The sequence below is a fragment of the Carassius auratus genome, chromosome 24 (assembly GCF_003368295.1).
Source record: "Carassius auratus strain Wakin chromosome 24, ASM336829v1, whole genome shotgun sequence".
NCBI classification, from domain to species: Eukaryota; Metazoa; Chordata; class Actinopteri; order Cypriniformes; family Cyprinidae; genus Carassius; species Carassius auratus.
In genome coordinates this window covers 20,560,649-20,573,296 of record NC_039266.1, presented here as the reverse complement: position 1 = coordinate 20,573,296, position 12,648 = coordinate 20,560,649, and the positions used below count along the sequence as shown (strand labels likewise).

At 35.0% G+C, this 12,648-nt stretch overlaps 1 protein-coding gene across 1 annotated transcript in view; it reads right to left on the bottom strand.

Moving 5' to 3' along the window:
- Positions 1-11,966, bottom strand: part of LOC113042705 (coiled-coil domain-containing protein 178-like) — a 33,475-nt gene extending 21,509 nt beyond the window's left edge. The window contains 17 exon segments of the mRNA XM_026201727.1: positions 582-741; positions 824-969; positions 1,209-1,322; positions 1,666-1,827; positions 1,960-2,022; positions 2,753-2,936; positions 5,527-5,663; positions 6,257-6,347; positions 6,830-6,972; positions 7,760-7,980; positions 8,870-9,073; positions 9,502-9,566; positions 9,800-9,822; positions 9,824-9,856; positions 10,057-10,187; positions 11,913-11,942; positions 11,945-11,966. Of these exon segments, the coding sequence (XP_026057512.1) occupies positions 582-741; positions 824-969; positions 1,209-1,322; positions 1,666-1,827; positions 1,960-2,022; positions 2,753-2,936; positions 5,527-5,663; positions 6,257-6,347; positions 6,830-6,972; positions 7,760-7,980; positions 8,870-9,073; positions 9,502-9,566; positions 9,800-9,822; positions 9,824-9,856; positions 10,057-10,187; positions 11,913-11,942; positions 11,945-11,966 (1,929 nt within the window).
- Between the last annotated feature and the right edge of the window lie 682 nt (positions 11,967-12,648).

Below are 12,648 nucleotides of genomic sequence, written 5' to 3'. Positions count from 1 at the left end.
GTACAACTTTAGGAACGAACTTGCGGAAATCTTTGTGAATGAAACCAAATTCAATACACAAGTTACACAATCCCATTAGGGAAAATTTGGTCCAATCATTTTTTATTTTTTTTTATTTCAAATGTATTTATAAATTGAAATAACTGGCGGGACTAATAAAGGCAAATTCATTTGTACTATTTATATGGACTAATTTAATGCTCTTAAAAGCTATATAGCTATCAGTAGAACAGTAGGCTTTTGTATATGGTTTGTTCTCAGTGTCTTGAAATGTATCATTTGGTATCACTGTGCATTCCATAAAAATGACACGGTGCATCATCATACAAAGGAAATCTAAATATTTATAAAGGCAATTTCAGTTTGAATGGTGATTGGAGCACATCAAATCCCCGAACCTATCAAATGCACTCATGCTCGTTCGGCTTCAGCTGATCTGTTTTCTGATATGTAAAGAAAACATTTGTTAACCTGGATTATAAGTATTTAAATAGCAAAGCTGATCAAGGATTAGCCCATATAGGAAGCCCTGACTAAATAATCTTGACATAAATGTAAATATGAAAGAAAGGGTTCTTAACCTCTGTGTCCTTCATGACAGTCTGGCGTTGAGTGAACAGTGCTGAGTGAATCTGTGCGTGATGAGACTTCCTCTGTTTCCAGGAAGCTATATCCCTGTGCACGTTACCCATCAGTACTGTGGCTGTACCATGTTTGAACGCCATTGTGTTTGACAAACCCCTGAAAAAGACACCAAATAAAACCAAGCATGGGGGTCTAATATATATATGGTCAGACATATATTATGAACAGTATTTCTTACTGTAGCTCTGCTATACGATGTGGCATGGTGCTGATGGTTTGCTCCATCATGTTTGTCTCTTGCTTCAACTCTTTCAACTTCAGTTCAAGCTCCTTGATCCGGTTTGAAATCTCCTCATACCTTAATGCCACCACACTAAGGCTTTCCTAGTTATTAACATATTGGCTGTTTATTAGTACTCAGAAAGCACATATTCTGCATGACCGTATTCTATATACCTAATCCTACCCAATACCTAAACTTAACAAATACCTTACTTACTATCAACTGAGGCAAAAGTCATAGTTAGTGGTTTGTTAATGGCAAGAATTGGACCTCAAAATAAAGTGTGACTGACATTTATAACTCATACTGTAATATAAATCAAGTATCATTTTATTTTCACCTTCACAGAATTAAAACATTCCTGACAGTGTTTCTTTTTCTTCTCAAAATCATCCGATTGGCTTCTGTGTGCAGTGTGCAAGTCACTTAGATTGGCTTTTAAGTTTTCAATACTCTGAGAATAAAAGAAATAAAAATAATGAATATAAAAAATACAAAGAAAATACATACATATGCAACTGATAACTCAATAATAACTTGACTGGACCTTACAGTCAACATGGATCGATACTGAGACCATTTATTTTCTATATATAATACTTTGCCTTATTCATCAGTATTCATCACCAAAAGGTAAAAACTTTCTCAACCCATGAAATCATTTTTCTCTTCCTCTCATTGTAACAAAAGCCACATAGGTGGGAAAATAATATTAAGCAATAATATCATAGCCTTACATGTTAGATCTAATCAAATGCAAATAATGAATTCAATATTTTAAGCTGAATCAGGTTTACCTCAGATTTCTCTGTATACATCTGTCTCAGTTGCTCCACCTCAGTCTCCAGTTGAGCGGCTGTAGACAAAGCGTCTCCATACTTTTTCTGCAGCTCACCTTTCACCCTCTCACAGTCTTTTTGTTCACGGTTATATTCAGCTGCCTCTGCGTCCCTATTACCCTGAACATATCAATTCCAGACATTAACAGACACACAAACTAGTGCAACAATAACATTGCTTCTTTATTAATCATCAGTTTTTTTATTCATTAATCATGGAAAGACGTATTCATAAGGTACATCTGGTTTTACCTTGAGAATATCTAAGGTGGTCATTTCAGTCATTATCAGGCTCTTCATTTTGTCGATCTCTTTCTGCCCAGCAAAAAGAAAACACACCAAAATCCATTGATTAGGAAGCAAAACTTGTCAAGACTAAAACAAAATCCAAAGCAGCTCAGGAATGAATACAGTATAATTCCCTATATACATGTTATCTTGACAGTTATCAAAAGAGACCAAAAAGACATTAAACTACTGTAATCAACCAATACTTCTAAACCCTTACGTAACTATTTATTAGATATATAAGTAATTATTTATTTGCATTCATGTGGTTCTAAGTTATTTTTTTCCTACAGAACACAAAAGGATAAAAGCCAAGCCGATGAAAAGATATTCAGTGAATAAGAACTTTGTTCCTCAAATAAAGTCACTGTATAACTTCAGAAGACTTAGAATATAAAGTGTAAGTAAAATGTACAGATTTGTAATGTTTTAATGCCATTTTTGTGCTTTTTAGAGCGTCACTCTTAAAAGAGTTCCAAAAAGGGGGAAAAATTTTTTTTCAAAGATTTGAAGAACCATTTTTACTTCAAAGAAACTTTTGGAAGTGGAAAAGTTTCCATAGATGTTAAAGGTTCTTTACGGAACCATCAATGCCAATAAAGACAGAACCATTAGTGTTTTGACTGAATTCTTGTGGAATGTCATCAGGGGGCATAAATGATAGAATTATTTTTGCATCTGGGCTACACATTTGTTCACTGAGTAAACTTGCTCATAAACTCGTCTGTAAATTTGAACGGGGCAGGTGTCCTCCTACCCTGTTCTTTAGCTCCTCCAGAAAGGTTTTGCGTTCCAGACAGTCCAGCTTGGCTTTAGTGTCTGAATGAATGGCAGAGACCTGGTCAAACTCGTCTTTGACCGGTTTCCACTGCTTCTCACTCAAACTGATCTTCAGCAGGACATGCTCACGATCCTTCAGTAGCTTTCTCACAGCCTGTTCACTGGAACGAAACGGCCACAAACAACATTATAAAACACAGTCCGTCCCTCGAGATCCACACCACGATGTACAGCAGCCTGCTCACAAAAATGCTTGCACAGCATTCAGCAAATTTCACAACTGGAAATGAAAATGCTCTAGATACAGTAGGCCTATGTCACATCCAACTGATTACACAAGATGTGCCAAATCAAAGATGAATTACTGCAATAGTTATGACACAATGCTTAAAGTTTAGTTCAGAATGCATTACATTAACTCCAAGCTGCCTGATTCTTGTAAAAACATAAACTGCAGTTTGTTTACAGCAATATCAGTCAAACAATAAGGTATTTTTAGCAGCTATGCTCACCTAATTATTTTATAATTTATAATCCGGTTTATACAGTTCATGGTTTTATCTATGAATTTCAATGATGGATTTTCCACCTTATTTTAAACATAATGTATTTCAATGGGTTCCAGTTGTTTTTATTAAACAAAAAAAGCCCATTATTCTGCTTCATACTGCAAACTGCGATTACCATAATCATAAACATGCTAGTTTGTAGCATGAATTTAGTAGTTTCTAGTTATTTACCTGTAGCAGCTAAGTCTCGACTTCTGAATCAGAAGTCTTGCACCTTCACAGTAAACAGTGCAAAATAAGGTGGAAGGTATTTCTTGTGTTCTAAATCATTGTGTTAGTTCATGCTGCGGAGCATTTTAATTTCAGAAGCAATGCCACACACACCTACACATTATTAATGAAGTGGAATTAGAGTTGTTGCATGATTTCATGACATGATCTGCGGAGCACAGATTCTGTGTCGATAATTGAAGAATCCAACACTCACACAACGAACCAATGAACCACAAGAGATTTCCAGAACATTTCTCATAGTGTTGTCATTTGAGTCTCAATCTCCAACAATGCTGATCCATAAGTTCTGTTTCAAGTTGGGTTCACTATTGTATATCTAGAGTTTATTCCATGTCATAGTTTCTCATGATGTGTTACAGATTCAATTGAACCGTAATACATGAACAGCACTATTGGCTTGTGTGTGAAAACATATGGCCTTCATAGATCTTATGGAGGCAACATCATTTGTTGTTGCTGTACCATGGACAATTTAGGGAAGCAGCAACAGTGGATTGTTTTTCATTTGGATCGATTTCATTTTCTGCAGTTCTATGAAAGTTATTTCTGTTGTACTTCTTGTTGTCTGATAAAATTAGGTCATTGTGCTAGATATTTGGACTGTATAGACTGTATATATTTTACAATAAATAACTAAATTCAGAATTTTACAGTGGAAAAAAATGCAGACTACTGTATGCCATTTTCTGTCACAACATAACAAATTACTGCATATCACATCAGACGCAGCTAATCTTTAGTGACAATCACAAGTATACAGAAATATACATTGAAGGGATTGTTCACCCAAAAACGATTAATTCTGTCATAAATTACTTACCCTCATCTTGTTCCAAACCCATAAGAGCTTAGTTCATCTTTAGAAAACAAATTAAGGAATTTTCAATGAAATCCGAGAGCTTTCTTACCCTGCATAGGCAGCAACATTCAAGGCCCAGAAGGTAGTAAGGACATTGTTAAAATAGTCCATGTGACATCAGTGGTTCAATCAAAATGTTATTAAGCTACCAGGACACAAAAATAATGACTTTATTCAATGATTTCTTCTCTTCCGTGTCAGATTTCAGTGCGCGTGACGCATGTGACCTTTCTGAGTCTTGAACGTGGTAGTTGCGTTGCTGTTTATGCAGGGTCAGAAAGCTCTCAGATTTCATCAAAAATAACTTAAATTGTGTATTGAAGGTGACTGAAAGTCATACGGGTATGGAGTGAGTAATTACCAATCGGCAACCTCCCGCTCTCTCTCGTGAAGCCAACAAGGAAGTGACTTAAACTGTACTTCATTGATTGGCCGCTAGAGGCTGGCTGCAAAAGGGAGTCAGTCCCATAGACTCCCCATGTTAAAATGACCAACTTTACAGCAGAAAAAAACATGTTTACAGCCTGATATAAAAAGTTATTTTTGTCTATATAGCTAATTTTGCCCTTCATGACAACTGTGAGAGGGGTGAATTTCATTTCAATTTTATTAAGCCTTAAAGTTCTGCATAATTAATGGCGCGACAACTTGACTGACAAGTGGAATGCCGCTGCTGTCACTGCCATCGAGCTTGGTGGGCGTGGTTTCAACAACCATCTCCCGCCTTTTTACCCATTTTCGATTATCTGCGAGTGACATTTGGTGAGGCGACGGCCGGCTCTGCCCACTTTTAGCTTCAAATACCCTTTTCAGAAACCTATGGATGACATCATGAACACTACATCCACTTGTTTATGCTTTCTCTGGTAATTACTCACCCTCATGTCGTTCCAGACCTGTATGAGCTGCTTTCTTATGTTGAACATAAAAGAAGATATTTTGAAGATTGCTGGTAATCAAACAGTTGGCGGTTCCCTTTGACTTCCATAGTAGGAAAAGAAATGTTATGGAAGTTAATAGGAACCACCAACTGTCAATCTTCAAAATATCTTGTTTTGATTTTTGGGTGAATTATCCCTTGGGACAAACCTTTGGTAGATCTTTCTCTTGTAGTCTTCAATTTCCAGTTTGTGCTCTTTGTTTTTGTCTCGCAGGGTCAATAAGTCATGTCGCTTTTGGCTCAAGTTTGCATCCAACATTGACACCTTTTCATCACCTTCAAGTTTCTGATAAAGACAGTAATGCCCGTTATTTGCGTTTATTTAGTAGATATATGCTAATATGTACTTTTTCATAGCCAAGCCTTTATTTGAAGTCTAAATTCAACTACAATCACACATTGTGCACAAAATGAAAGGCTAAAATAAAAGAGCTTTGCTTATACATAAACGTATTTTCAAATATTTCTTATTTCAAAACTATAACTGTCATCTGTCAAACATTTATGACAATGAAACATCACATAGCACCACCTATGGTCAAAGCAAGTTTGGTTATTTGGAAAAAGTTTCTAAACTTTTGAAACTCTGTTGTGGCGGAACAAGATCAAAAATGCACAAAAATACAAATTTAAAAAGGAATAAACAAACTGCTAAAGAAACAAGTGAGCGCTCTGCGGCTCATTCACTCAAGCGTAGTGTAATTGTGAAATCAGGGCTTAGACAAAATGGAGGCTCTGAGAGAATAAACACAGCAGATCAGTGCAAGGAATCGTGGGCCTTTCCTGCCCTCCAGAGGACGTGAGGGTTGACATCTCCACCACGGCACATCATTTCACCTCTGATTTATATCATCTCAAATAACAGCCTGTTATACTTACAGATGCTTGTATTTGGTTTTGAAGCTGCATTACATCATTCTTCTGTATCATCAATTTCTCTTCTTTATCATTTTTTTCAGCTTTTAATGTTCTGACCTAAAAAAAGGCGAGTGAAATTAATATTTAACACAAAAGCTCTTTCAGGGGACTTGTGTAAAAAAATAAAAATTAAGAATTAACCTGAGCTAATGATTGTTACAGTCAGAATATAGCAAAAAAATTCTTCACAATATTGAAACAGAATTCTTCACAATATTGAAACAGATTTAAATATCCTGCAAAAGTAAACAATTTTGTGAAATAAAAGTGTGATGTAAATGTAGGTCAAAAGTATGAATGGATGCAACCTTTAAATAGAGATAACATGAATTAAAATTGTATTTACATTAGAATGTGATTTTGCATAACATACATTTTTTGATATTGATATTATAACCTGCCTACACAGCGATGGACTGGAATGAAACCGTTAAGACGAGAGAACAGCATTTTAGTGACACCTTCTGTCTGGATTGATATAACACGAGTGAACCGAAATAAAAAATATAGGCCTGATGTCAGATCCAGACTCACTGCTTGTCACTCAGATGATTTCTGGTCGTTTCCATTCCTTTGTTCATTTCTCCTTTCCTAAGATCTGCTCTGAATTCCTCATTCTGAAACTCCTCCTGAAGACTCTGTAGCTTCTGAGAGATGTTTGAAAACGTCTCACTGACCTGGACGAACATTTGTCACAATTTCTTTATGAGTTAAAATAAGAGTCAGACAATTTATAATGGCAACATGGTTTACAAGTAAACTGCATCCCAAAATAGACAATGAGCTCCAAGGTTATTTAGCAGTTGTATTTGCTTATGTAGAGGTCAGTGCTATTTAAACTTAAAAATGTACATTTTCAATTTCCTGTGGTTGGTTAAACAACTTTTAAATGAGTATTTATCTAAAAGTGTAGGAAAACATTTCAATCAATTGTATTTGATGCATTATTACATCAGTCTCATTATTGTAAACCAAAAGTGAAATGGTTAAAAACTGTTGAATAAATATTAAATTAATACAAATATTAGGCGAAAAACTTAAAATTAGGAAAATCTGAAATGTTGCTTTGGCAACCACCTAAAATGACTTAAATGGAATCAAAAATAAAATAAAGCTAAATAATTTAAAAAATGATAAAATCACATAGAATTACTAAAACTTAAACTAAATCATTTTAATTCAAATCAATATAAGTTCTATAATAGTATATATAAATAATACTAAAATAACACAGTGGGTAGTTCATACACAAAATGTTTTTAAGATTTTAAATACTTCAGTTTAGCACTCTTTACTGATGAATTCTTTAAAAAGCATGTATAGAGAAAATCCCTGCTCACTGTGCTCCTCCAGTATGTGCTGGACTCTTTTAGTTAGACCTACATCGCTTCTTCTCTTTGGTTTTGTCTTATTGATCTCAGCTCCTCTAAACAAGCCAACAAACAGGTTTGGCAGTAAACACACCTCGCTTTGTGCTGTCTGGATCTGCTTCATGATTTCACTCTCCAGCTGGAGTCTCTGGTGAACGAGCGGCCCGTGTTTCCTCATAAAATCGATATCCTCCTTCAGACGACGGTTCAGCACCTCCGTGTGGGTCAGTCGGTCTCTCACCTGCAGCAACTGATCTCTCCTTATTTTCAGTTGCCACGTCAGTTCGGCGATGTCTGTGCTGCAGGCTTCACGCTCTGACCGTGCAAATATAAGACAGACAGATGCGAAAAGTCAAGGACGGAGCAGAAAAAAAGATTAATTTGGTAATCAAACTTTTTAAAGACCTTTTTTAAAGACATAGGTTTTGTGGTGCTCAGTCCATGTCTATTATCTTTGGGCCATCTATTAAAGTTAAACAAATTAAAGTTGATTTTTAAAAACATACACGTCTTACTTCTCCTGGAAAATGGACCAAAATATAGATGATTGTTTTTCTTCAAAGGGTTAATTCACCTAAAAATGTATATCCTTTATTGGTAATGATGTCTGTTATATTGGGAAAAAAATACTATGGAGGTTAATGACTACCAACTCAACTGTTAATTGAACTGTTACGCAAACATAAAGTTTATTAGTTTTAAAAAAAGAAAGTGAGTATATTTTCATTATGCTGCCACAACTTCCTGTCTCAATAGGAAATAGCAACAAAGCAGTGTTGTTAACATACGATTTTACTATTTATTAATCTTAGTTTAAATAGTTTTAGTAATTTCATTGCAAGTGTTTATGTATTTTTGTTAGTTTTTTATAAACTGTCTATTTAGCTTTTATAAACTTATTTTAGTAAACAAAAAATTGACAATTTTATCTTTATAACTAACTGAAATAAAATTAAGTTTTTATATTGTATTCTATTGCCTTTACTTAAAGTAATATAAATTACTTTATATAGAATTCATATTTAGCCATTTTTTTGTTTTGATTACCTTGCTCAATAGTTTTGTACTGTGCAGTGTAACAGAATCGAATAGAACAGAACACTAGACACTTTATGGCCACATTACTGGGCCTGAAGTAAAATGTCAGTGCTGGAAAAAACAGTTTGAACATAAATTGCATGTGGTAATCAATATCCAGTCTGACCTCTCTGCATTGCTAAAGGAAACTCCTTCTCCTTCCAGAGACAGAGGCTGTCCAGTTTCTCTGAAAGTTTCTTTGCTTTCTCCTTTTCTTCCTTTAGAGCCTTCTCTGCATCTCTGCGGTCCAACTCAAGACGCTCGATCAAACTCATCACCTCCATCAGGACGTCTGTCGGCTCCGTCCAGAGAGACGGCAACACTCCACTGTCTGTGTACAAATTAATAAATTATTATTACTGTTGTTAACTAAAACTAAAAGTAAAACTACATCATTTTTGTTAATTAAAATAAAGCTGGAATAAAATAAAATGCAGATATTAGATGGAAAACCTAAAATATAAACAAACATTTGGTGGTCAACTAAGGTGAAGAAGAACTAAAATTACTAAAACTGAAATAATATTAATTAAAGCTAAAAATAATAACAAAACCACAGCAGAATTACTAAAACATCAACTAAATTAAAAAAGAGGACTGCAAATATAAATCGTAATAATATAATAAATACTATCAAGTATATTAATATTTATGTATTGAAGTATAATACAGGTTTGTTCAAATCCCCCACTATGTAAAGAAAACTAAGTGCATATTATAACCAAGATATTAAGGAGATTCAAGACTGTCCATCATTACCTTGTGCATAAAGCCCCATGCCTTCAATACACAGCTCTTTATTTTTACCATCAGCAGAAACACATCTAAAAACAAAAAGGGAAAATGTGTTGCTTAATCTGCAATTTTTTTATAATAGTAATTAATTAAACTATTAATGAGATTAAAATTATTTTCTGATGATATGTTAGAGCCCACATACTATCTAATAGGTATAAACCCATAAAACTGCTGACCATATGTGCTATCTTACTGGAAAAATGCTTACAACTGATGTACAGAATGTGATGTGGAAAATCTATAATGCTTTATGGCTCACTTCCAAATGATACTGTGGTTGTTTTTCATGTGCAGTTTCATGCTGAGCATTATCACCCTAGAAGACAAGAGACATTCATTATTCATTCATTATGTAATATGAGAGCAAAGAAAATAACATGCGATTCAACTCATATAACTGTGAGCTCAATCTGTGTGGTACTGGATTTGATCTATGGCTTGAATCATCGTGGTAGAGTCTTGGTCAGAGATGATATGTAATAATACAACCCATTTTCGGGTTGTGTTTGATTTTACCTGTTGGCCCCAGCTTTCCAGTTTGGACTTCAGTTCCTGGATGTGAGACACTGCTTTGTTCACACATGGTGCTGGAGTGTTAACCAGAGCACAACTGCGACGCCTGCTGGAGCTAACCATCTCTCCCTGCTCTGAAACGTACAACTGACTTTGATCACAGCGATCACCAAGATCACACACTGAGTCATGTATACTGTAACCTTAAAGGAGTAGTTTACCCCCAAAATTTGAAGTTGCTTAAAATTGACTCATCCTCAGGCCACCCAGATGTAGTTGAGTTTGTGTCTTCATTGGAACAGATTTGGAGAAATGCACTTCAGTGGATCTTCTACAGTGAATGGGTGCCGTCAGAATGAGAGTTGAAACAGCTGATAAAAACATCACAAGTAATCCACACCACTCAAGTCCATCAGTTAATGCCTTGTGAAGCAAAAAACTGCATGTTTATAAGCAACAAATCCATTGTTAAGATTTTTGTAATTTTTAAAAGAGTCCTCTATTCATAATATTGCTTTCTCCAGTGAAAAAGCAGTCTCATCTGTATCAGGCGAGAAATATGCACAGATCAAACACCATTTACCAGCAAAACGAGGACAACAGGGTATGGACATTTTCATTGGAGGAAGTGTTGTTATAGATTAGGGATATGCCGGTATCAAATTATCCTGTTGCAGTTAATTGATAATGCTTTTATCACGGTATACGGTATTATCACGGTATTGAAATTTTGTTTTTAAAAAGTGGTCATAATACAGTATAACAGGTTACATAACTTTTTTTTCTTATAACAAAAATAACTAAACATTTAAAACAATAAAGCAATACAGAAAAATATATAAAAGTTAAATGTTTTACACATTAAAGTGCAAAAGAACTATAAAAACCAATAGGAATCACTTTACAATAAGGCAAGGCAAGGCAAGTTTATTTACAGCACGTGAGTTCAAACAGCTGATAAAAACATCACAAGTAATCCACACCACTCAAGTCCATCAGTTAATGCCTTGTGAAGCAAAAAAACTGCATGTTTATAAGCAACAAATCCATTGTTAAGATGTTTTTAATTTTTAAAAAGAGTCCTCTATTCATAATATTGCTTTCTCCAGAGAAAAAGCTGAACAGTCTCATCTGTATCAGGCGAGAAATATGCACAGATCAAACCACCATTTACCAGCAAAACGAGGACAACAGGGTATGGGCATTTTCATTGGAGGAAGTGTTTTATTATAGATTATGGACTAATATTTTGGCCAGCTTTCACTTCACAAGATGTTAATTGAAGGACTGGGAGTGGCGTGGATTATTTGTGATGTTTTATCAGCTGTTTAGACTTTCATTCTGACGGCACCCATTCACTGCAGAGGATTCGACTGGGAACAAGTGATGTAATGCCTCCAAATCCATGAAGAAACAAACCATCTACATCTGAATGGTTCTGAGGGTGAGTAAATTTCTCAGCAAACTTTCATTTTTGGGGTGAACTATTCCTTTAAAGGTCAACATAAAATGGCTTGCACAATCCATTTATATTTATAATTTTGACATATTTTAGAGTGAAACAGCACTCAGAATAAAAAAGGGTGGGCTTTTATGCAAAGGACAATGATTGAAAGATTGTGAAAACAATTTATTTGTTCATTTAGAATAATGAGCTATATAACACTTCAAATAGAAAGGAAACTTGAATTGCATCAAATATAATATCATGTATTTGATATCCGGCATGTATGTGTTTCTATTTCATGTGCTGTGACACAAATAAGCACAGTAGTTGAGAATATAATCAAGACGGAATCCTGATCCCTTTATACTCCATGCTTAACAAATAACATTGATAAACCAACATTGTACTTTACCTTGTAAGAATGCTCCTTCACTTGAAGGGACTTGAGTAACTTTATGTCAGGCATCTCTCAAAAAACATCTATGAAAATCAAAATCATTGATTGAATTTTATCAATCAATCAACAAACACTGATTACATACTATTACAACCAATGCTTTTCTAAGCTTGATGATATCAAGATGCATTTCTATGGTGAAGTCACTTAGATCTTTCGTTATTTTTTTTTTTAAATGTAAATATATTTATGTGGTAAACATTGGCTTTCTGTAGCATGATCATACAGTGGTGTTGTGTCATTGTGACATTCATCAGAACAGCTCTTTAACCACCATCTGCACAAAATAAATACTCTTACCTTGAGTTAATTAGTAATGAACGCAGGTTAAAACGAGGTTAACAGTCGCAAGTATCAGCTGACTACAGCAATACAACAGGTTTGACTGTGATTCACGCTCTCAATACTTACATTATTCGCTGCTAAAGCGCAGAACGTTGAGCCATGAATGATATTTATTGTATTTTTGACCCATCAAGCGCTATATGATAAATGCTGACACATATCTCGGCATTGTGTCACGGCGCGAGCTGTTTGTTTCCACTTTCCAGCCCCGCTTTCACCGTGCGCGCGCGGTTACTAGGCAACAGGGAGGCCTTCATTCAACGCTGACACAATAGACAAAAGTGAGAAAGTGAAAAAAGCCTTTCAGGGTTGCGAAGGTTTTGATGTTGAATAGCGAATGCAATCA